Consider the following 26,109-nt stretch of genomic DNA (forward strand, 5'->3'; position numbering starts at 1 on the left):
GTGTGTGTGTGTGTGTGTGCAGCAGCTGTGCTACAGTGCAGCTGACCTATCACCCACTTCCAGCACTGTGAGTTCTCACGCTTCTCAGCGCTATATAAGGCTGAAATAACCGAGCCTACCTTACCCACGGCTTCACGGTAAGTGTCACATGCCGCTTATGTTTTCCTCTTTTCTCATCACATGTAAATAACGCAAATGAAATGCAGTGGCTGGGCTACGTTTAGTAAACGGGACGTTGGCGTACATCAGCCTGATGGATGAAAGATCGCTTGGTGTTGTTGAGTTTGTTGTAAGCGTCATACTCGTTATTTCCTCATGTAATATTTCATGAATGGAAAGCTCTTCAGTCAGTCAGCTGCTCCACATGTCATTTACTAAAGCGCGCTACAAACAAGGCGAGTGCTAAAAATACCCGGAAACAACAAGACAGATACATATTTAGCTATCAAGTCTAAATAAAGACAATAAATGTTGAAGTTGAATTTTTCTATTTCATGGCAACTGCAGTGTGTGTGTGTGTGTGTGTACGTGCTGTCGTAACGCTGGAGGCGGGAATGTGTTTGTTTGCAGAGTAAATGAAGTGGTGACCTTTCACCTACTTCCATGTTCCCTGAGACACATGAGCTAAAGTGCTTGCACATTACATAACCAGTACTCAAAGGTCTGTTTAGGGTACAGTGATTATATAATAATATCTATTTTATATCATGGACCCACAAATGTGATTTTCGCTTTGCTGCCAGATAAACAAGTTATTTTCAGGTATTATACCCTATTTGTAATGTGTGAGAAAAAAGAAAGCGTTATAAAGATACCATGTTGTTTGCAAAAATTAATAATTGGCATTAGTAAAGCGCCAAAAAGTCAAAAAAAATTTGTATGAAGCTGACAGTACAATAGTGTTATATAGTATATAAATCTCACAAGAAACTATGGCTTTTAACAGAATAAAATAAAATAAAAAATAAAATAACTGGGATTAATGGATCAGTAACACTGATAGTTGACATTCCAAATGTACTAAAAACAACTTATGACATTATCAATATTGTTAAGATGATTATGAGACTTTGAGCAGTGGATAGTGATTAATATATAAATTTTATCGAGTTTTGCAGAGTAGTCTGTTTGGAATTGTAATGAACATTGATTTGCATTTTTGTAAGAAAAATATCCATATTCAAAACGTAGTAATAACTTTAATCTAGCTTGCGCTCATTGTTGTAAATGAAGCTGTTCCGGAGGAATGACGTATGAGTTCGGCTTTGCGCATTCGTCACTTGGAAGTTAAAAACACGGAAGCACATTGGAGAGATCAAAACAAAATAATGGTCATTAATTAGAAGTACAAAACGAGGATTTGTAAAGAAGAATGTTGGAGGATTTTGATATAAGCCAAGAGGAGACTGGTCTTCCTTTGCTAAATTAAGGAAGCTGCTTCTTTTGATCCTGTTAACAAACGTTGGTTTTCACAAGACACTTTTCTTTATGGAAGGGTGCTTTTTATTTAACTTCTTTTGGACTGAAGCAATGCAACACCCACTGACTGCAATGACAGCTTGAAAATAAAAATGTTAATATAACTCTGACTGGATTCGTCTGAAAGAAGAAATTCATATACACCTAGGATGCCTCGGGAGTGAGTAAAGCACAGCCTACTTTTCATTTTTGGATGAACTAACCCTTTAAGAGTTTGTTTAAAACTGTACACATTAAATAGTCAAAATTCTTCCTACTAGTGTAAAGTAGAATTGAAGTGCAGAGTTCAGTAAGGCATAGTTTGATTAGTATGGCAGTGCTAAAGTCATAAGGTCACCTTTGCCCCAGATTAGCCTTGCTTTTATCTTGGTTGCTTTGATGTAATACTGTTTGTATTATTGTTGTTATGCACCCTTACAGTCATTCAGATAATTCAGTTCTGGATGACGTCATTGCATTAATCATTTATCAAGAGCTATCTCAACTGCTGGGCTGTCAGACAAACTGTGACATGCAACAAATCAGTGATCTGCCTTCTGTGGAAGAGCAAAATAAATTAAACAGTGATAATAATAAAAAAAACGTTTCTAGACTGGCTTGTGATTTTGTTGGGAACAGTCAGCCTAATATGAAGAGAACACACACTAACAAATTTTAATTTATGGTTCTAATGCACTACCATTTAAACATTTTAAAAAAGAAAAAAAAAAATACATTTATTCAGCAAGGATGCATTAAATTAATCAAGTGTCTGTAAAGTCTGAATGTTACTTGACACACCTGTGTGCCGCTCACATCTGTCATCTTCAGTGTTTACAGCAGCACATTTCACTGTGGTGACTCATCTAATTATTGTCTGAAAGGGTGTGGCTGTTATATGAACGCAATAACCTCTTTCTTTCTGTATCCTCAGACTAACAGCAGCTACTCACAAATCAGGATGTTGTCCTATCTCACTCGCTGGATGTCCAGAGGTGCTTTCCAGGCACTAAAGGGGACAAGCAGTTGGCCTCAGCTGGTCAAGACACCTCATATTGGGAATCAGACTCTGGCAGCGGCTCCTCTGCCCTTCACTGGGGGGAGTCCAGGAGTAAGGCAGGCCCAGGCACTGGTCCAGGAGAGACTACTGCAGATTGATTGGGATGATGGGAGTTGTAGTTTGTATCCATTCACCTGGTTAAGGGATAACTGCCAGTGTCCTCACTGCACGCTGCAGTCCGCACAAGCACGCAGTCTGCTGTTCTCAAATCTGGACGTGCACACCGGATTGGACCAAGTACAGCTGATGGACAATAAGGTTGGTCTTGGAAGCAAAGCCTAATGGGACAGTTCATGCTAAATAGAAATTTGTCACCATTTACGCATTATCATGTCATTCCAAATGGATATGTCTTTCTTTAGCAAAACACAAAAGATGTTTTGCAGAATGTCCATCCTGCTCTTTTTGATACAATACAAGTGGAAGGGGAATAGACCTGTTGCGTCCCATAAATATTGCATTGTGCTGTATTCCAGGTTTATACACTTTATTCCCATCCACTGTGGTGCTTTTTTGTCATTTTTAGAGCTTGATGGGCCCATTCATTTTCACTGAATGACAAAGAACAGGCCTGTTCACACCAAGAATGATAACTATAAGGATAATTATACCGATAAAGTTATAATCGTCCATACATCAACACAGTAACGTTGTGTTTATTGTAAGAACATGCTGCTGTTTTGTCATCTGCCACTTTAAATGTAACTGTTTTTGTCAATGTTGTTCATCAGTTGGAAATAAATAGTTTTGAAATGTATTCCAACAATATTGTTCCTCTTTGCCCTTTTCGCTATACTGTAGTTGTTGTGTGGACTATTCTGTGTGGGCTATTTTTATTTTTTTTAATTTAGAACTATTTTTAAATCAATATATAGTTAACGTTATATAGTTTTTTATGTGAATGGGCCTTTAGTCATAGAAGTTTAGAAACTAAATGAGTGAATGAGAATTTAAATTTTTAGATGAACTATTCCTTTAAACCTGGCTCTGTATTAAGACATTCTGAAACTAAAGCTGCTGAACATGTAACACAAGTAATTTTGCAGGCAAAATAGAGTCATTTAAATTGGAATCTATACAAACGAATTTTTCTTGTGATGGTGAAAGTTTTCTCCATGCAGATTTAATTGTGTTGACCAACAGAATGCTGCTTGAAACTGATTTCTGTGTGAGCTGTGCTTCACTCATTGCTAAAATAATGATAATGGACAGTGGATAATTTGATTGCACCTAAACACTGTATATCTGCTGTACTATTGTAGTATTTCTGGGTAAGACAGTTAGGAAGTCTGGTGTAGGCTCCAGCACTATTGGTATCTCACTAGTATTATGCTAGTGAGCAGCTATTCAGGGGTGCATTTCCCAAAAGCAACTAAAGACGCAAGTTCCGTCATTACCAATAGAGTTTAATGGAACTAATGACCAAAGTTAACTAACGATGGTTTGGGAAACACACCCCTGGTCTTTTTACACCAAGTCATTGTCTAATAATCCATAAACCTGTTTTTCTGAAACTCATCGTAGGTGTCCATTACTTGGCCTGATCAGCACAGTAGTGAGTTTGATCCTGACTGGCTGAAGAAACGCTGTTTTTCCTCTGAGGCAAGACAGGCTATGCAAGAGGAGCTCTTCCTTAATGGTAGGTTAATTGGGATCTGTTAGTCTTCATTGCCATAATATTTGTATTAGTTATCTCTCTTTTTTAGCTATATAGATCTCTAATCTTTCTATGATTTATATGGATATTATAAAATAATGTATTTTATATATCAACCTTGGGATTTTATTTTCTGTACTGCATAAAGCTGCAGTTGGGTCATGCAGCCAAAACACTCTCAGCCTGCTGTTGTCATTATTCACTCGATGTGCCGCTTGAGAGTATGTGGTGAATCTGCCTTATACTTGTTGATATCCTTATATAACCGTCCTTATAAAGGCACACTTTGTATTGAAATAATAAATCTGCCTTCAATAATTTTTTTTTTTTATCAAATGAAGACTGGATGGGTTTTGGTTTTGTTTTAGTCATTTTTTAGAATAGCTCCATATATAGTTAAAATGCACTCATGTAAGCTAATATTTGTGCTATAGTTGAATTAATGTGTGATCTGGACAGCAGTAACTTTTGTAGTGCAGGCACTTCTCCTCAGGATCGCCCCTGAATGGAAAGACTCTTTCCACTTCCTGCCTCATGGAATAGAGATTTAAGGCCATTTGAGAAGAGTGAGCTGTTGTGCTTACAGCAGTCTTGAGGGATGCTGTGGTTGGAGCAGACTGAACAATGTGTCTGCCAGGACAAGCACCCTGCACATATTTGTGTGTCCTGAGATTTTAAGATTACATTTTGAAAATTAATGCACGTCAATGGGGCTTTGTAAGAGATTCGGTTAGCCACAAATGTTCTTTAGTCTTAAACATCTCACTGTTGTTTTTAACTTTGTGATTTTCTCTTTGAAGTTTAGGAAATTATGCTGTTGTTTTGTTTAAAGGAACAAAAGGCCTCCTCTTGTGCCCCATAAATCAGTGAAAGACAACCAATAAATTTCCACGGTTTAAAGCGTAGACTACACATCACAAGTGTCTGCTTCTAGCTGAGATGTAAAACACACAAGGCTTGCATGTGTTTAACAAAGCTCCTTAACTGGCACATAACATGACAAGTTCTGCCCCTTGTTTTAAGACCTCCCATATAAACTGTCTCCAAACTGCCTGAAAGAGGCCTGTAAAGCTCTCACCTTGCTATAATAAGTCTGTCTTGGGCAGTGTTTTACCATTAGCCATTTCCTGATAGGTTAGCACCATTTGTAGACAACTGATGTGTCTTCATGGTGTTACTCAATCTCAACAAATGAGAAGGACAATTTTGTGTCCATTTTTGTTTTTAAACTATTATTTTTATTTTATTTTACTTCAAGGTTTATATTAATGCAGTGTAAGTGGCTTGTTTTAGTAGTTTAGAGGTGAGGCAAAATTTAAGTTTAGAAGTACAGCAATGTAAAAGTTTTTTAAAGATAAGGATGCATTGATCCTTGTACAACAATTATAGTGAGTAAAGATAATTATAATCTTTTTTATTTTAATAAGTGCTGTTCTGTTGGACTTGCTGTTCATCAAAGAATCCTAAGAAAATGGATAATAATTTCCACAAAGCGGCAGAACTGTTTTAGCATTGATTATAATCAGAAATGTACGATTTCTAAAGGATCATGTGACACTGGCTGCTGAATTCAGCTTTTTTTAATCACAAGAATAAAAAGCATTTTAAAATATACAGTAACATTAAAACAGTTAAAATTAAAACAATACAGCTACTGTAATGACTGCTGTGTCTTATGCTTAACAAGGTTGCATATACAGTATATTTCATGAAGTTGGAAATAACAGGCAATTAGGCTGAATTAGGTCACACTAGTATATTGCACACTAGGATTTTTATGACCCAGTGAACTGATCCACTTTAAGGAGTTTTTCAAGTGTGGCTGTAGTGTCTCATTTACAGGAGGGCACAAGTGTGCTCTACTGTGGACACAGCATGTCCTGGTTCAGCTGACATCATGCATGCAATCACATCATGATCCTTCAGAGCACCAAGACCGCATTGTTTCCGTCTTAAGTTCAAAAACAGCAAAACAGTCACATTGCTGCATTAGATGAAAAACAGTTCACCCTTCCCACACAGAAAAAGACCACACTGGCACAGGCCAAAGATTAAGATTACTTAAATAACAGTTGAAAAAGTACTTTTAAAACCGTATTTTTCCAAATGGCTCATGGAAAACTGATGGCTTGATTCGAAAGAGGTGTCTTACTTCATTTTCTTGAGAAGCACATGGTACATGAACTGAATATAGGATGCTGCGCACATGCAAATTGAGTTACTCAAATCAGATAAATCTATTTTCCATATCCCATTTGGAAATGATCTCTGTAAGTGGTTTGTTCTCTGATTGTGAGCTTCTGTCTGCCCTGTTCTTAATGAATTCTGCTCTGTGCTGAGCTCTCAGTAGGGACTCTGTTGACAGAGTTTGACTGGACGTAGCTGCCTGCCAGTTACAGCAGCCATGGCTTCACATTACCATAGCTGGAAAAATCACAGAGGCAATGCTGAAGGAAACTGTTCAAGCACACATAAGCTGACACCTTTCTTTTCCGGCATGCCTTTTTGTGCATAAATGTATGTGTTTCCATCTGTTTTAGAGACTGAAAGGGTCATTGGAACATAATGTCAGTTTTTATTAAAGCGTGTCAGAAGCCGCAGCTGGACAGAATGATAGCATGAGATTAATCTCTGGCTCTGAAGTCAACTTTAGCACTGCCAGGAAACCCTAGTATGTCACTGAGACAGAGAATATTACACATTACACGCTTATAAGAGCTGAACATTACTAACCTGGACTGACTGAACCACTTCACCCTGGGCCCAGTGCCCAGCTCAATCGCTCTCTTTTTTTGATCAAATTCATACCAGAACCTCAATATTGCTGTGAGATAGTGGGTGTTTTCTCTGCCTTGTGTGATTCATTTTTGGTTTTGTTTGCTATTAAGTTGATTGCGTGGTTATATGATTGCATATTCGTACTGCATGTCAGTGTATAACATGACTAATTTAGCAACATGATTTCCTCTCTCAGGGTTACATCTGTTTTCAATGCATTTTGTCAACTTGTCATTACACATTTTATTACAACTATGGTTGGTATTAACAAAATACCATTCTAGTAGTCTGCTGTGTGGCCCTCAGCTTCTGATGCCTGAAATAGCAGCATTTTTAGGAGACTCCAGCAAATGCATTCAGTAGTAAACAAACAGCAATGTTTCATTTTAGTGCCTCTAGTGATGCCAAACCGAAATGCATCAATACCCGTTTTCTAATAGGTTTCTTAAGCATCCCCACATTTTTCAGTTAAAAATTTAAGCCCTCTATTTACCCCCACTGTTTTAACTTTATTTGTATATTTATGAGAATGTTTTTTTACAAGCCACATTGAAACAGCTCTTATGTTTGTGCTCATCACCATGGATATCCTGCATGTCTGTCAGCTGTGGTTAAATTTTAGATGCACCTTTCCCTTCCAAGTAAAGTTTGCTGAGTTGGCATTATGGCTTCTACCTAGTCGAGGTTTGGAATATACAAACTTTATTTATCCTGTTGAGGGGCGACTATACCTCTGAGATAAAATACATCTGAGAAATCAGAAGCTTATTCATGCACATCATCATGACAAAGTATTTTGAGGGGAGTATCTGTGTCAGGTGGAAATATGCTACCATTCCATTTTTTCTTTTTTCTCACCAAGGCTGCATTTATTTGATCAAATCAGCATTGTTATACAATAATTTAAAATAACTATCTTCTGTTTAAATATAAATATATAAAAAATGTAAAATGTCATTTATTCCTGTGATGGCAATTACTCCAGTCTTCAATGTCATGATTCTTCAGAAATCATTCTAAAATGCTGATTAAGAGCTCAAATTGCCTTTATGGTAAAAAATTTTGTTTTTCAGGATAACAGTATTAATTAATTAATCTTCATCTTTTAGCATTATACTGTACGTGTATTTACTGTCACTTTTAATTAAATAAACATATCCTCAGAGAATAAAAGTATTCACTTCATTTTTTTTTCTCTGACCCCAGACTAATGAATGGTGGTGTACATGGCTTCTTAAATCGGGAAATAATTGGTCAGGAGTTCTGTTCTTTCTCTTGCTGTTCCTGAACTATATTTGTCTCTGGATTCTCAACTGTGACAAATTCTCTAGTGGAACAGTTTTCTAAATCGAGAGAAGCTGAGAAAGAGGTGCGGGACTGAAAAATACTTTTTCAGCACAGAGGTCCAAGCAGTGAATTACAGACATAAGTGCAGAATGCTTGCTCTCACATGCATACTTCTCTGGAGGCCCTTTCTGTGAAAGTAGACATAAGAACCAGGGTTTTCCAGCTGTACTGCTTCAAACAGGCAGGCCCTCACACAGTGTTCTGACCAATGTGTTCTGGCCTTAACCCTGACAAACACACACACACACACACACACACACACAATCCTTCATTATGTTAAGACTCCTGGGATGGTTATAGGTGCAAAGTTTCTATCATGTGTTTATTTGCATTGTAAATCAGGATGCTTAGAAAACGAGTATCAGAGACACGAAAGATAGAAAGAGAAACATGTTTAGCTTGGAAAGGATTTAAGCTACTTTTTGAGTAATGCTGACATCATTCCCACATAATTATATAGACAGTTGAGCCTAATTTTGAGAAAATTAGGTTTCTGTTTCTTAACACTTCATGACACTAGACGCTAAGTTGTGTTATTTCTCTGTGATGTTTTGTGTTGTGCATTGTATTGTTAAATGCATATCTGTGTTTCAGAGCCTGATTATTGGGATTCAAGTCTGCAGATCCCTACAGCTGACTTTGAGGAAGTGCTACACGATGACAAGGCTGCCCTGGCCTGGCTAGAGGCTCTGAGACGCATTGGCATTGTCTACCTGAGGGGGGCGCCGGCAGAGCAGGGCCAGGTGGCCAGACTGAGTCAGAGGATTGGCTATCTACGCCTCACCTTTTACGGGTATGGACTATGGCTTTGGCTGCACTCTAATTAAAGCAATGAAATGTCTATTTTTATATAATAATAATGATTTAACCATTTAGTGAGCAAAGACACAAACAGAAGCAGCAAATACAGTCATTGGACTTGGAAACAGTGCAGTAATAATAGTCATTGTCATTCTGACAACTAGTATTACTACTTACGCAGTGATCAAGAGGTTCTAGATGGTTCTTTAACTGAATGCCTACTTGCGTAGTGCAAAATATGCAAAGAATATTCAGTCTGTCACTGGAAAATATATGAAAAATAATTACGTACATTTCAAACCCGTTCAAATTTCAATTACAAACTCAGTGGTAGTACTGTATGTTTCTCAAAAATACCATTTCAGAAATTGTTCAACTGATTTTGAACATCTGTGACTCTGTGTTTATTAAATTGTGCGAAACTACCATTTATGCCAGAACTGCCATTCTCACTCCAAGATCTACAAAGAAAGACAAATAACTCGCTGCAAAGGGCACAAACCCATCATTCATGGAAAACGAAATATGGTGTGATGAGTAATGTGGTCTGATCTTCCACCCTAATGTGTTACATCTGGACAGGTTTATAACTGAAGGAAATAAAAAGCCCCTCAACCCACAATGATGAAAACATGGTAGGAGATATGTAGTATTCAGGATACCCAACGAAAACGAAGGCCATTTTAAAGGACCAGGTGCATCTTATAACCACCTTTTCTTCATGAGATTTTTTTTTTTTTTAGTGTTGCTAGTTTGGGGTCAGAGAGAATTTTTATATCATATGCTCACTGCTCTCTCAGAAAAACAGCAAAAACAGTAATACTGTGAAGTTCAAATAGTTTTTTTTTTTAAGTATGTTTTCTAATATTGTCTTTACTGTCACATTTGTCCCACTTAATGCTATCTTGCTGAACAAAAGTATTAATAAAAAAATAAAAAAAGTTAATGATCCCAAACTATATATAGCTTCTTTCTCAAATGCCAAAACTTGTTAGACAGCATTTTAAGAAAGACTAAAATTAGTCAATAAATGACCTTAACCTGTCATTATACATTCACTGGTATGTTGTCAGGTATTTCAGTTATTTTGCCCATCCCTGAGAAGAATGATGGTTGCTATTACCTTTATCTCTAGTCCTCAAGTCATATTTCTGTTTTTGCCACATGCATCTTGGCTATTGAGTTGAGAGTAATGTGCAAAATTGGTAATGCAACCACAGAACTGGACCATAGGACTGTTCCATTTAAATATGATTATCATGGATGTCACAGCATCCTCTGAAGAAAGCATTTCGTGCTGTAACTGTTGGCCAACATTCAGAACAATGTTCTGTTTTCAAAGAAAAAAAGGACCGCCTCTGACGGCATCTGAATGAATGGGAAATGATGTGAAAGAGCTTTGCTTTACACTCAGTTAAACTTGTTCCATTGGTCTAGACGTACTGAGCCCATTTTAATAATCAAAAACCATTGAGATTCTGATTTATTTTCTTGCCAAACACTAAAGCCTCTCACAAGATCATGTAGAGAACATTTTTAATAAGTAAGGATGAGTGAATGGAAAGCCCAGCCTAGGACAGACAGATAGAGGAGCTGGAGAAAAGAGACAGAACAGAGACAGACACACTGTGAGCTTCTGGCTGTTATCACAAATCCATGCATGTGAACTCCCTCCCAGCTGACACCTGTTGAGTGACAGGCTGAATGATTTAACACCGCACTAGCCCCAGGAGCTCGCTCAAACTGGCCAAAAAGCAGTTTACAAAAAGCACTGCGTCTGCCAAATCAAGACTTCACTGGCTAGGGATCTTCAGACTGAAGGAGGAGGCGTGACATTCTGGTGTCTAACATGGTCTTATTGATACCACTAATCTGCCTCATTTCCTTTTGAAGAGCCACAGATACTCCTCTTTCACACTCTTACTTCCTTTGTTTTCAATTTGATAACAGGAGAAAATATATATATTTTTAATAGAAATCTAAAATTAGTCTACCGAACCTCCTTTTTTGGTGGGTACAGAGTAAAAATTTTTTTTTTAGGGACAAATTTCCAATAGTGTCTGAAGAACTCAACTGTATCAAAAAGGCTGGTTCTGGATAAGCCAGCAGTGATCTCTGTAACATTATATAATCCATATTTGCTTTTTATTGTTTGTTAAAGTCTTGCAAAAATCTATTTCTTACTTTATTTGTGTCTTCCAGTAAAATATCAAAGAAAAGAAACAAAATTGCGTAAGACTTGTATTCAGATTCACTTAATTTAAGGCTTAAAACTGAAAAAAAATAAAAATTAATTAAGATACATAAAAATACAAAATATTTTTTTTTGAAAAAGTTAATTTAAACAGATTTACTTCTAAAATTAAAAAAGTATAGTATTATATAATAGTAATTACAAGTAGTCCTTTGCAGTGAGTAGTTTCAAGATTTCACTACTAAAAAATCATTTTTAATCATGAAACATTTTTTTAAATCATTAAAAATCATTATTCATTTTCATTTCTGCTTTGTTCACTGAAGTGATTCCTTAGTCTTTAAATTTACTCGCAAGGCCGTACTAAATCAAGCAAGCATTTTACTGCTGTGGTTTCCGACAATAAATACATGGAGAAATGCAATAAAACAATAGGTTACTGTCGTAACCCCGGTTCTCTGAAACATCGAGTGGAGAGATCCACCTATGGGAAGGGCATCCGTACCTGACCTCTGCAGAAGCATCCAATTGCACCAAGTCTGGCTAGACAGACAGAAGCACGCAGCCATTGCCAGGTAAGGCCCCGCCCCCTTACCTAGGGGTATAATAATGGCTGCAGCGCTGCTATTCTCCAGTAAGTATATTCGCTTCTCGTGTGGCAAGCGGGGCAAAGCTGGTGGATCTCTCCACTCGATGTTTCAGAGAACCTGGGTTACGACAGTAACCTATTGTTCTCTTTCATCATCTCGTGTTCGAGATCCACCTATGGGAGAGACATGGACAGCTCCCCGATTGCCCAATACACTCACAGTGAGGTTCTGAAAGCCAGAGAAGGACGGTCGCCCCAGAGAGGCGGTGCCTGACACGTCCCATACTCATGAACCTGCAATAGTGATGCACAATCGTGACTGCTGTGCATATGCAGCACATGAAAAAATGTTAGCATCACACACGATAACCAATGTGCATATAAATACACCCAGAAAAGGAATGTAAAAACATGCTTAGTGACAGGGATGTGCATGGCCAGCCGGCCCATTCACTCCTTCTTCACCTCTTCCAGCGGGGTTGCAGGGAAGGGCTAAGAAGACCCCACCCCTAAAACCGAATGTGCTAACGAGATACTGGTGACATCCAGCCGGTAATAACGCACAAAGGTATGAGGAGAAGCCCAACTGGCAGCGGAGCAGATGTCCTTTAGCGACACTCTCCTAAACAAAGCCCAAGAGGTGGCAATGCCCCTCGTGGAATGAGCTCTGATGTCCCCTGGTGGCTGCATTCCCTTTGATTCATAAGCCAAAGCTATAGCATTCACAAGCCAATGTGAGAGGCGTTGCTTAGAAATAGGATTCCCTCCATGAGGGGGTGCCCATGAAATAAAGAGCTGGTTGCTCTTCCGGAAAGCACTGGTCCTGTTCATATATGTCCGTAAAGCACGGACGGGACACAGAGCATTTAGCCTCTCATCCTCCGGGGAGGAAAAAGGTAGAGGGTGAAAAGCGGACAGCTCCAACACCTCTGAAGTGAACGCAGGGAAGCGCTTCGGCATGAAGGCCGGATTAGGCTTAAGGGAAACCATATCTCCACTAAGAGAGAATTTAGTGCATTAGGGATGAAACGAAAGTGCATGTAGCTCACTGATACATTTGGCTGATGCCAAGGCCAAGAGCAAAGCTGTCTTGAATGACAGCAGCTTTAGGGAAATACTTCCAAGAGGTTCAAAAGGATATTGAGACAGAGCCTCCAACAACATGGAGAGGTCCCACTCAGGAACAGTTCTCCTGATGACTGGCAAGCGGCGACGGGCACCCTTCATAAATCTGCGGATTAGAGGATGCTGCCCGACTGTTGAGCCCTCAAAGCCCACATGACAGGCTGAAATCGCAGCCAAGTAGACCTTAATTGTGGAAAAAGACCTGCCTTTTTCCATGAGGTCTTGGAGGAAACACAAAATATCAGGAACTGAGCACTGATAAGATGTGAGACCACGCCCATCACACCACCCTTCGAACACTTGCCACTTACTACCATACAAGAATCGCGTAGAAACGGCCCTGGCATTCTGTATAGTAGCAATCACACGCGGCGAAAGCCCCAGTGCGCTTAGGTTCGTCCTCTCACTGGCCAAGCCCAAAGAGCCACCTGGGTGCTATCAGAATGAGAGACAGGCCCTGTTCTCTCACCCTGGCCAGTGTTGGAATTATTAGGCACAGGGGAGGAAAGGCATACAGCAGCACTCTGGGCCACGGGTGGGCCAGTGCATCTACCCCGAGGGGTGCGTCCACGTCTTTTAGCGAGAAGAACATAGGACAATGATAGTTTTCGCGCGAGGCGAATAGATCTACGGTTGCCTGTCCGAATCTCATCCATAACATATCCACTATCTGCGGGTGAAGGCGCCAATCTCCGTAGATTGGGTTTCCCCTTGATAGAAGATCCGCGCCTCTGTTTAGAAGGCCCGGAACATGAGTCGCGCATAACGACAGGAAAACCCGTCTGCCCCACACTAAAAGCTTGTAAGCTAGAGCGTGAAGTTTTGACGAGCGCACACCGCCCTGACGGTTGATATAAGCCACTGCCGTGGTATTGTCGCAACGTACAAGCACATGATGTCCTTGCAGGCGAGGGAGAAAATGATTCAGAGCTTTCCATAAGGCCATAAGCTATAAATAATTTATGTGCGCTGAACGTAGTCTGCTCGGCCACAGACCATTCACCGTTCTGCACTCCTGGGTGGCGCCTCATCCTGTTAAGGACACATCTGTCGCCACAACTTTCCACATCACAATCGTCCCCAGAGGGGTTCCCTGTGCGTAAAAGTCTGCGCTCTTCCAGTGGCGCAAGGCTGCCGAGCAGGCGTGTGTCACTATTATGTAGTATACAATGTAGTAACAAAACCCATTTCATGAACGCTCTCATTCTCATGAGTCCCAGCGGTACAACCTGGATAAATGAAGCCATAAGACCCTGCAGCCTGATGCATGTGCGATATTGTACTTTCGCCCCCTCTCTGAACTGCGACAGACAGTTCATTAAAGAGAGAACGCGCTCTTGAGAGACGCTAAACCCGCCTCAGCACACAGACAGAAACACAGGGGGCTTAGACTGAGCCCATATGGCAGAACTGTGAATTCGTAACATGTGCCTTGGTAGGCGAAACGAAGAAACTTCCTGTGTGGCGGATAAATGCTTATATGGAAGAAAGCATCTTTCAGGTCGACCGATGTGAACCAGTCGTTCTGTTTTATGGCATGGGCAAGCGAGCCATGAGTCAGCATTCTGAAATTGTATTTCCTCAAATGTTTGTTCAACACATGAAGGTCCAAAATAGGGTGGAGAGCGCCGTCCTTTTTTGGGACCAGGAAATAACGAGAACAAAATCCTAAAATTCATCAGACTGGGGGGCACCACCTGAATCGCTCCCTTGTTTAGGAGGGAGGATATTTCCTCTTTCAGAATGTGTGAGGCGTTCTCTTTCGTGTGTGAAGAGAGAACGGCGTTGAAATGCGGGGGTTTCATTGCAAACTGCAGTCTGTATCCCTGCATTATAGTTTGCATCACCCACTCGGGAGCCGAAACAGTTTGCCAAGCCCATTCGTGACTTGCGAGTGTTCCCACCCGAGCTGCAGCGGAGTTGTGTAAGCCCAGCTGGATTATTTGTGATGCAATGGCGCCATCTAGTGGACACACCAGGGGCAACATGCAGGGGTTCAGACAGATTTCCTCTCTCCTCTCTCGGCAGGTCAGCCTAAACAAGTGAGGAGGAGCCCTGGGAGTCCCCAGGTAGCGCGTCGTCATCACCGTGTCCCCCATCTGAGTCAGAAAAGCCGAGCTCGGCGCACTAGGTCGCTGCAACTTTAAGACGGCGTCGTAAAAGCTTTTTGGGCAGCATAAGGCAATGACTGCAATTTTCCGTGTTCTCCAAGGCATCTTGAGCGTGTTAAAGGCCCAAGCAAACCACGCAGAACGGGTGAAGGTCCTTAGCAGCGATGAGTGCTCCACACGTGGCCAGGCAGGCCCGTGATAGTCTATTCCCCGGAGAAGCGGTAGGTTTAGAAAGCGACATACCGGAGAAGAAATCGGAAAAATCCATGGCAGGCAGCTGTGGGAGCAGGTGAAACGACGAGAGCGCGGGCGGCCCTGAATGCAGAACACAGCAGAAGGCTGAGAAGACGACAGTCATGTCTGGCGGAGGGTGATCAATCGATATGTCCTCCTGAAGACACGAAGTTGAGCAGCGTAATCCAACCGAACTGTGTCAATGCAGAGATCGCGTGAAGCGAATGTCAACTGGAGAATAGCAGCACTGCAGCCATTATTATATGGGGGGCGGGGCCTTACCTGGCATTGGCTGCGCGCTTCTGTCTGTCTAGCCACTTGGTGCAATTGGATGCTTCTGCAGAGGTCAGGTACGGATGCCCTTCCCATAGGTGGATCTCGAACACGAGATGATGAAAGAGAACTTTACAAGGCCATAGTCACCTGTTCTGATGCATCGCCCCTCTGTGATTCACAGACACACATGGCAAGTGCAGGACAAGCCCATGGCTAACAATGTTGCCTACACTTCTGGAGAATTGAGCCTGCACACAGATTACCCTGCTCTGCACCATCCACCTGGAGTGAGTACACACACACACACACACACATACACACTGTACTGTAGTGCGTTACTCATGAAGGTGAGTATATGCATTCTTTAGATCAAGATAGGACTTCCCTTTATTGTGCCTTTTTAAAATTAAATTATTACACCCTTAATAGATAATAGAGTAAATGATTAATTTGACGAGAGGACTGCTGTTGTAATTCCTCTGGTTGTAGGTGCAGTTCCTGCACTGTGTCCGTCAGGCTGATCAGGGGGGAGAGAGTGAAGTGGTTGATGGGTTTCACATAGCAGAGCAGCTCCGTAGGGAGAACCCTGAGGCGTTTAACATCCTCTCCTCACTCAGGGTGGATTTCACAGACAGCGGTGCTGACTACTGTGACTTCAGCGTGCAGTCCAAAAACCACATCATCGAGTAAGACAGACTGTGGCTCCAGCAGAAGCATACATACTCACATAATCACGCATAGCTAATGCAGTGGATTCACTTTGTCACATCTCATCGTCATCAACACTGAATGTATGTAAATAATGTAAAACAGCACCATCTCATGGACAGTTATAGAACTGGCATTCATAAGAGCTAGATTTCTGCAAATGAATGCGTTTATTAGGTTATAAATTTGCTCAAATCAGCCAAAGCTGGTTGCTGGAAGCAGGTGGTTTTATCTGGTCTCCCAGCCTGACCAGCTGAAGAAGTGGCCAGAATCCCTCTAAAACCAGCCTGCTGACCAACTATGACCAGCTAAAACCAGCCAACCATCTTAGGCTGGTTTTAGCTGTTTTCTTCAGCAGGGAAAACTGTACTGTGGTTGCTCTTTCCCATGCAATTCTAAACAACAGCAATACACTGTAGTAGTTTTCATAAATGCTGGTAACTTTCAATACAAGCTTGTATGTAATGTGCAGTGTGGACTCTGAGGGTCGGGTGACGAGGATCAACTATAACAACGCCACACGAGACTCAGTGCTGGATATGCCTGTGCATCAGGTTCAGCCCTTCTACTCGTCTCTAAAGGCCTTCGTGGAGCTGCTCAGCAGACCTGAAAACGTGTTCACGTACAGAATGGAACTAGGTCAGTGTGGCCAGAAACAGCCACCGTTCACCTCTTTACCTAATCAGATTACGGTTGTTATAGCTCACGTTTGTACTAAAGTTGACAGTCATGACAGTTGACAACTGCATAATAGGCAAAGATGAAGGGTTATAAGCTTATGAATTTGGGATTAGGCTCAGGCTATTTTAAATCTAATGCCAGGGTTTTCAAAAATGATCACTAGAATTATCCCACATTTAAAAGATTTTGAATCCCAAAAGCTTTTCCTTTGCTCCTAGCCCTCTTACTAAACCAAATATGACATTGCCTGTATAAATATGGGACTGATGATGGTTGTTCATTTCATCTCCGCGCAGGTGACTTGGTGACTTTTGATAACTGGCGTCTGTTGCATGGCCGAAAGAGCTACCTGTCACGAGGTCAGAACTCAAGACATCTTGAAGGAGCATATCTGGACTGGGATGAGGTCATGTCCCGTCTCAGGATCCTCCGGAAAGCTGTCCGTGGAGATAGCTAGACACTTCTCTTCATCCGTTATGATAGGAAACAAAGCTGATGTCTAATCCGTTCTCTGGTTTTAGGCTGGCGTTGCTTCCTGATAACTTTAAAAACATCACTTCACTGTCGAAAGCTTTAGGGCCTAGGGATATTTTCAGTTTTGGCAAGTGGATATTTTTTCTTCTGTAGTTAATGTAATACTATAATTGCAGCCTTTTACTGAAGGCCTCTTGGAGTCTTTGGCTCTTTCTTGCACTTCATTTTCTTTGTCTTCGTGTATATCACTTGTTCTTTGGTATAAGGGACAGTTTACCAGAGGTAATTCGGTTTTAGTCTTCATATGTTAATGACGATCACATGTGATGGTGAAATTTTGTTTAAAATGAAATGTTTAGCATATGTATGGACGGCTGCCCAAAATAAGGTACTAGTCTGAGCTAATACAGTGGGGGTTTATTCTAAAGCACTGGTTTCATCAGTTAGTCCATGTTGTAACAAAAGTGACATCTCTGGCAAAGTTTGAGATTTACTTTGTGATGTATATAATTTTAGCTCTTATGTATTTCACAGATGGTGTCAACCATTCTAACAGTTTTTAGCCAACCTTTGATTCTTACAGGGATTATTGTTTTAACGGTCAGTACTTTCCTCTCTCCTCCACACAAACATTCTGGTTTGCCAATCAACCAATCACAATTAATGGTAGTTTGCCCTTTTATTCTCTAATGAACCATACAGTTTATATTTGCTTGTATTGTAAATAGAGGTTTGGATAATGATGAGACATTGACTCTTAAAGAGAAAAATGTTTTTGAGGTACAGCAAAGTGTCTCTGTTTTGATACAGTGTATGGAGATTGGATAGTTCATCAGTACTTGTATACTGATTGTAGACCAGTAGACCTTAAGATCTTTGATACTTGAAAGACCTTAAATATGAAATTATTAAAGAAAGAAAGAAAACTGGCCCATTTGTACTAATGCAGCAACAATGCAAAAATAGCTCATGTGGCTAATGACTCTAATTAGTCAATTAGTTACAAACCTGCTATAGCCTCATCTTTTGTAAATACACAATGTCGATATTTAAAAGGCTCAGGATTTTGAGCACCTCCAGTAGGCTTTTTTTGGATGGGCCTCTACATAAAAATGCAATGTTTATAAAAAATAATATGCTGGGGTTGTAGAGTTACAATGATAATGATTTAGGAGGACGCTGACAGAGATTCTTTTTTTCCAAAATGCCAGTAAAATACATTTATAATATACAGAGATGTCACATTCTTTTTCATGCATGCACATACACAAACTCACATGCTGTGGTTATACATCTGCTGGGACAGTTTTTGAATATGCTGCTAACATAGATCTCCAAAATGTATAGTTGTGATTATCATGATAATGTTACATTTATATTTGATGATTTTATAGCTAGTTATTCAATTAAAGTATTTGACAAATTGCTTTTTAAAAGCTAAATAAGTTGTTATATGATCAGAAAGAAATCTAAGAGGCAAATATAATCCCTTTATAAATTAAAAATGTATTATGTGACCTCTGAATAATAATTCATGCAGTAACAATATGCACAGTCCCAGAATCGGGTTGGACATCTTTTATTTTCATATTGCCAAAGCTGTACAGGTTCTATAAATATTTTTAAATGCTGAAATATTTACATCCATGTCTCTATTTTTTTCCTTTCTCTCTTGTTCTAAACAATACAGACTAAAATGAAAGCCCAAATAATGTGCAACTGTATCGCTCTCCCACTTTCAAACAACAGACCTGATCCACTGTCCAACTCAAAACACCTGTTTTGGGACTCTGGGCAATCAGTTTTGTGCTATTTACATTTCTAAACCAATATTGAGTGGGCTCAAGTCCATTTACAGTCTGCATTCAACAACTCAATTTAATGGAGATGTGAAACAACACTTCATACATGTCAATGATTAAAAATGTGAGCAAAACATAAAAGAACATTAAAACATGTAAATGTTTAGTCAAAAAGAGATGAAACGAGAAAATCTGCACCTCTATGAACAGACACAATCTCTTGCCATCTGTGTTTCTAACACAAACACACAATCCCACAGACACACACACACACACACACACACACACAGGACATTTTGGACACAAGACTTTTCCATCAATATTTAAACAATCTCCAAATGCAGCTATCTTATAGATTAATAATGCCTTTTTTCATTGCGGTGTCAAAATAAGGACAACAAATGAACAGAAAACATGATGCCTGATCAGCTCTCTGCTCTCCTCATTATGAACACAGGAGGACAGTGGATGAACTCTTAAGGACATGACTGGACTTGTTCTTGGTACCCACTAGTGATAGTATTGCACATCTAGAAAACAAACTACAGTATTTCCTAAACATTTTAGTTGCTTTTCCAGCATTGCTTCAGAAAATGAACAAATCCTATCTTAAATAATCATTTTTTTTCTTTTTTAAGTGACATGCAAATTTAACACAGCAGTTCACAGACAGGGAACTTTACAGCAGAACTAGTACAGTAGTTTGAGCCTTTTGAGCTAAAGAGATGCACAGACCTTAGACAACTTACAGCAGGAAGAAGAGGGCGAATGGAACATTTACGAATGGGACAGCTGCTCCGTCGCGGACGGTTAAGGCAAACCCCTCATACGTGGCAGCGCTAGATTGCAAAGACTTGAACATTTCACCCACCACAGACAGAACAGACTGTAATTTACAGTACAACTTCACACATGGATATTAAATACACAGCCTGTTGACTGATATCAGAGGGGGTTGAAGAGGGGAAAGACGTTTGCCTGATGTCTGCATGCCAGTGTCAACTTGCAAAGAGCTGCGCATGGGACCTGCATGCAACCAAATGCCTCTTATTGAAATAAATAAAAGTCTACAAATGTGAGGACGTCAACCAATAGTAGTCAAAGTCTGTTCTTCTTCTGGTTGGTCCATATTATGAGAATGAAATGCCAGCATTTTAATGTCCAAGGACTGGAATATTATATCAGATACATTATATGAACAGGTTGTTTCTTTTAGGATGAATGTGTAGAATATGTGAATGCATCTACATTTGAATGGATACAAGAGCAGGGGTCTTTAAAAGGAGCTTGGCAGGAGTGTCGGCTTGTATTGAACAGGAGTAGTATTTCAGGGAGTTCAGGAGCTGAGGGGTTGAAGTGAACATAGGAGAGAAGTGTGCTAGCTCAGTAGTGGACGAGGGGACAGCATCTTGGGCTTGCCCTCTGACTCTTTCCCCTTGACCGCCGCCATGTAGGAGAAGAGGCAGAGCACCGAATAACAGATCTGGTGTGCCTTTCCAAGAAAGAACAGATAACAACTGTTATGCCAAAAAACAAACCCACACATCGTTCTATACCATATTGTAGGGCTGGGTAAAAAGATTGTTTTCCTGGTTAACTGCAATCTTTATTTGAACAATCCTGATCCATTCTTAAAATCCCATGTATGTTTCTTCTTCTTCTATCCCTGTATTTTCTGTACTACTTTTCATTGGTGTCACACCTTAAAATTAGGTATGCACGATATTAGATTTTTGCCGATATTTTTCAAATCATTTAGGTCAATAGCCGATGCTGGTATATATTTCCCTTTGTTTTGAAACAACACCAAGCCTCTCCTGTGCAGAAATTATAAACAAATATTTTTTTAATTTTGGTTAGTTTTGAGCAAAAACCTATTTGTTAAAAGTAATAAACTTTATTAAAACTTTATAATTTTTACGAGAGTACATTGAAAACCTTGAAAATAACTGTAATAAAATCAATCTCTGCAGTTTTTTTTTCCCTCAGACAGGTTCAGTTGAAACCTTAACTTTTATTTGTAACAATTCTAAAATTCTTTAAGAGCTCCTTATATTTAAGTTTTCATAATCTATTTGAATAAATCTGTATATATTAAATTATTTAATTTACAAGTGCAATGTTTGTGATTTCTATACAAGCTATAGTTTCTCTATAGCTTGTGCTAATGATATATACTGTACATATTATTATGGGTTTCTGTATACCCAGTATTTAAAAAAAAATTATACATGCAAATAAAACAGTACTTGGTATCAGCAGGTACCAAAAATAAAAGTATTGGTATCGGCCAGTTCGGGAAAAAGGTATGAAAAATGGTATCGGTGCTTCTCTACTTTTTAATCAAAAACATAAAGCTGGATTAGTCAATGCTTTATACAATACAGATTGAATCAAAGCAGCTTTATAGTGATAAACAGGAAAATCAATTATGCAAACTCAACTATGGCAACAATTCAGATTCTGCTGTAAAGCAGCTCTAAAAGACAACAGAGTAATTATTTATCTCAAGTCAGTTCAGCATTTGTTCAGTTCAGATAAACAAATGAAGATCATAAATTCAATTCAGCTAAATTCAGCTATAAGCAAAAGGGAACCAAGTTGTATTATTCAGCTTGAATCAGTTCAGTATTGATTCAGTTCTGTTCAATAACAGTGTCAATGTTGCAAGATGCGACTCAACTGTTAAGTGTAGTCTTACTCATAAAAAATTACATTAATGATATTTAAAAATATGTACTATTGGAATATTAAAAAACATTGAAAGCAGATACTGCAACAAGTTAAGAGCCTCTTAATTGAATCTGGAAATCCGTATTGATACCCAGCTCTACTGTGTAGTACTTTATGAACACTGAAATCTTACCATAGGAGTCTTGTACTTATGGATCACCACTTCTTTAGTTTCAGGAACTGCAAATCCCAGTGCAAGACACAAAATAAAAAGTTCAACAGCAGTGGAATAACAAGTATTCAATATTCAAGGCCAGGGGACAGAAACAGGGAGAAAGAAAGAGTGATAGAGACCGAGAGAGAGAGAGAGAGAGAGAAAGAGAAAGAGAAGGGGAGGCATACATACGGCCCATGACAAATGAATATTAATAATCTATATTTGACCCCTGCACATTTCAGAAAGAGCTACAGAGCACTGAATCTTGCAGCAGAAGAGCAGCACTCATAAAGATCATATGACTGAACAGGATTTATCATCAGTAGACGTTTCCCACAAGACTGAGAAACTCTTGTGCAATGAGGAACAAAATCAAGGCAGGCTCAAGGAGGAGAAAGAAAACCAAAGGAAGAGTGGTGGGGGATAGATGGAGAAATCAGAGAGAAAGAGAGAGAGAGAGAGAGAGAGAGAAAGCAACAAAGGGAATATCATTGAAATTTAAAGTTGTAAGGAAATCCGGGGTCTGCTGGGTTTTTTCATCACTTATGGTATGACTTTTACTACAAGCATGAGTGTGTATGAACTCGAGTGTAGGAGAAGTGACATGTGACATCAAGGCAGTGCAGTGCAGATGAGCAGTCGACAGCCATTAGTGGTGAAAAAGGATGTGTGAGAGATGATGACATGAGGAGGAGAGGTTAAGAAAGAGAAGAAAGGATAAAGGTGACAGCACTTTACCTGCTGGAGAATGAAGGTTTTCATAGCAGCAAAGATGAGGGGCGGATTACAAAAAGGAAGCACAAAGACACAGCACTAACCCCGTCTAGAGCCCACTCTATGACTACAGAAGAGACTTCATACACTGCACCTCCCTTCATTCTACATATCTCCAAAAGCACCGGTCTCGAAAATCTTTCCTCGTTTTATTTATTATCTAAATCTAAAAAGACTTCTATTTTGGAGACTGACAATTTTAGTTGAAGTATCATTAAAGCAGTATTCTTGATGAAAACCTTTGCAAAAGATGCATCAAAGGAAACAACTAGCTGATCAGTTAATTTGTCACAAAAGAACTTGAACTGTGCATTATTTCCTCAAATCTGCTGATGGTGTGCAAGACCTTATCCACCAGAAGAATCCTTTTCCTTTTCCTTCTTGTTTTAGCTAATAAACCGAGCATTTCTTAACCAGTTAATACTACATAAAGCTGTTAGCTTGCCAACTCAAGATGCACTGAAAACACAAAAAGGGAAAAGTTTGATTTAAATGCTTTCTATAATACAGGGTGATATGTGAATAATAAAAACAATATTTTAACAGACTGTGATATTTTCACATTATAACCAAAAAACAGATGACATTAAAACTGTCATATTTGACTAAATATAACTAGAATTTAGATCTAAAAAATCAAATCAATTGTTTCAATAGATAGTGAATGTATGGATCACAAAATTATCATGCAGAGTATGAAAAATGCATATTTGTTTAAAGATCACATTTTATATTTTACTACATTTATATTAAATAATTTGTGTTTTTACAGATGAATGTTAAGCATTTCTAGATGGCAAAGTACAAATAGAGGAAATGAGCATACATCCTTTAATATACAATCTCTGGTGTCAATACTCTAACATTAATAAAATATTAATAATGAATACACCACGGTCCAAGAACAGGATTCTGCAGGCAGATAGGATCTGGTTCATTTTGGGCGATTCGTTTCATAACGTCATTCACAGACAGTGCATTACAGGAGCAACAGCTAAAAACAACACCCTACTGTCTTATAATATATAACCTTTGTTCCTACTGTAAAGCTCATACAGATCTCCACATCTAACAGTACTGAACATGATAACTCAACTGCTCTTCATGTGACTGGGTTACTGCTGTGTCACGTACAGGCCTAGAATCAAAATGGGGGTAATTACCAAACTCCTCCAGGACAAAGACTCCTTTCACTGTATTGCACTTTTTAATGTGACTCAGCTCTATGAAAACCTAAAAACAAACAAAAACAAACAAAAAAACAACAGGACACACTGTTACCAACTCAATCACGCACTTGTGGGAAAACAAAACAAAAAAGTATTTTCTGAAGAGATGACAATCTGGACAGTTAGTAACTGTAAACAAGGGAGAAACGAAGAAAGAACATGATAAGCAAGCTGTTGAAAAACTATCAGAACTAAAATATGACTGCACAGAAAGAGAAGTTTCCATGTTGACAGGATTACATGGGCCAGTGACGCAAATGGAGAGCCGTGAAAGTTTCTACACCTGAGCAGCATTATGGGTCTTCGTATTCTTGAGAGTAAAAATACCCCCAGATCTATATTTTTTTGTCATTTTTAAATTATATTTAATTAATCAACAAGTCAGCACCATAGCTCTTAGGAAAGTCTATCTTTCAAAAGAAGCACTGTGTATTTACAATACTAGTCCAGCCAAGAGGAGAACTGCCTTCGTTCTACACTATTCATGACGTGTTCTTGAGGCACTTGGAGACTTGTATAACAGATCTACAGTACAGACCAAAAGTTTGGAAACATTACTATTTTTAATGTTTTTGAAAGAAGTTTCTTCTGCTCATCAAGCCTGCATTTATCAAAAATACAGAAAAAAACAGTAATATTATGAAATATTTTTACAACTTCAAATAATAGTTTTCTATTTTAAATATACTTAAAAAAAATAATTTATTCCTGTGATGCAAAGCTGAATTTTCAGCATCATTACTCCAGCCTTCAGTGTCACATGTAACATCCAGTCTATCACATGATCATTTAGAAATCATTCTAATATTCTGATTTATTATGAGTGTTGGAAACAGTTCTGCTGTCTAATATATTTGATGAATAAAAGGGTAAAAAGAACTGCACTTATTCAAAATAAAAAAATAATTTAATAATAATTCTAATAATATATTTTCTTTACTATCACTTTTTATCAATTTAACACATCCTTGCTGAATAAAAGTATTGATTTTATTTAAAAAAAAAAGAAAGAAAAAAAAAATTACTGAACCCAAATTACTGACCAGTAGTGTATATTGTTATTACAAAATATTTATATTTTAAAACATAGCTTCTTTTTTTTTTTACTTTGTATTCATCAAAGTATCCTAAAAAAGTATCACATGTTCTGAAAAAATATTAAGCAGTAGAACTGTTTCCAACTTTGATAATGAATCATCATATTAGAATAATTTCTAAAGGATCATGTGATAATGATCCTAAATTCAGCTTTGCATCACAGAAATAAATGATAATTTAAAGTATAATAAATTTAAAAACAATTATTTTAAATTGTAATAATATATCACAATATTAAAAAAAATTCTGTATTTTTGATCAAATAAATGCAGGCTTGATGAGCAGAAGAAACTTCTTTCAAAAACATTAAAAATAGTAATGTTTCCAAACTTTTGGTCTGTACTGTATTTTTGAAGCACTTAAGACTAAAGAGCTAATATAAACCCTGCAGCTGTGACCATTTGCACCAAAAGTGGGAACAAAATCATGGCACTGATCCCCCTACGTGCTGAAAGGGCCCATGCAAAGACGTCCATGGAAAATTTCATCATCAGAAAGACAGACAGACACACAGACCAAAAAGAAAACCAAAAACTGAGAGAAAATAATACAGAAGACATCAAAAAAATAAGGCGTCTGCCAGAAAAGCTACAGTACAAGGAAAAGAAGGAAAAGGTAAATGAAAATGGTACACTAAAAAGCAAAGACTGCAGAGGTTGTGTACCTTCCGCTCCTTGCAGGGGGAGAGAGCATGGGAGAGAAACGGTTTGGATTATTATTGGACAAAAAGAGCACAGAACACTCTCTGGTGCTACGAGCCCACCCTTACGGTATTAAACTACAACCGCTGATTCCACCCAGAAGGAACAAAGTCTTTGTACAT

General features: G+C 38.9%; 2 protein-coding genes across 40 annotated transcripts in view; one reads left to right on the forward strand and one right to left on the reverse strand.

Moving 5' to 3' along the window:
* Nucleotides 1-18,726, forward strand: LOC132121719 (gamma-butyrobetaine dioxygenase-like). The gene is made up of 8 exons (XM_059531445.1): nt 1-137; nt 2,393-2,776; nt 4,043-4,157; nt 8,895-9,093; nt 15,812-15,917; nt 16,120-16,316; nt 16,811-16,977; nt 17,316-18,726. Exons 2-8 carry the CDS (start codon nt 2,420-2,422, stop codon nt 17,474-17,476), a joined length of 1,302 nt encoding a protein of 433 aa, XP_059387428.1. The 5' UTR covers nt 1-137; nt 2,393-2,419; the 3' UTR covers nt 17,477-18,726.
* Nucleotides 18,727-19,056: 330 nt separating this feature from the next.
* Nucleotides 19,057-26,109, reverse strand: part of LOC132121575 (MAP kinase-activating death domain protein-like) — a 69,307-nt gene continuing 62,254 nt past the window's right edge. For 21 of the 39 annotated variants that reach the window (XM_059531358.1, XM_059531129.1, XM_059531248.1 and 18 more), the window contains 4 exons: nt 24,123-24,192; nt 22,162-22,208; nt 19,803-20,787; nt 19,057-19,770 (listed from right to left, as the gene is read on the reverse strand). In XM_059531358.1, the coding sequence (XP_059387341.1) occupies nt 20,674-20,787; nt 22,162-22,208; nt 24,123-24,192 (231 nt within the window). In that variant the 3' untranslated portion in view covers nt 19,057-19,770; nt 19,803-20,673. The remainder of the gene's footprint in view (nt 19,771-19,802; nt 20,788-22,161; nt 22,209-24,122; nt 24,193-26,109) is intronic. The other 18 variants (XM_059531407.1, XM_059531339.1, XM_059531378.1 and 15 more) reach the window with 1 other exon arrangement.

This window comes from Carassius carassius, chromosome 3, assembly GCF_963082965.1.
Source record: "Carassius carassius chromosome 3, fCarCar2.1, whole genome shotgun sequence".
In the NCBI taxonomy this organism is placed as follows: domain Eukaryota; kingdom Metazoa; phylum Chordata; class Actinopteri; order Cypriniformes; family Cyprinidae; genus Carassius; species Carassius carassius.

What these genes read in the sequence shown, in the direction of transcription:
- LOC132121719 (XM_059531445.1), top strand. Translation starts at nt 2,420, where the DNA reads ATGTTGTCCTATCTCACTCGCTGGATGTCCAGAGGTGCTTTCCAGGCA. An exon ending in CTACGCCTCACCTTTTACGG is followed by an intron (nt 9,094 to 15,811) that starts GTATGGACTATG and finishes TGTGATTCACAG; the next exon opens with ACACACATGGCAAGTGCAGG. An exon ending in CACGTACAGAATGGAACTAG is followed by an intron (nt 16,978 to 17,315) that starts GTCAGTGTGGCC and finishes ATCTCCGCGCAG; the next exon opens with GTGACTTGGTGACTTTTGAT.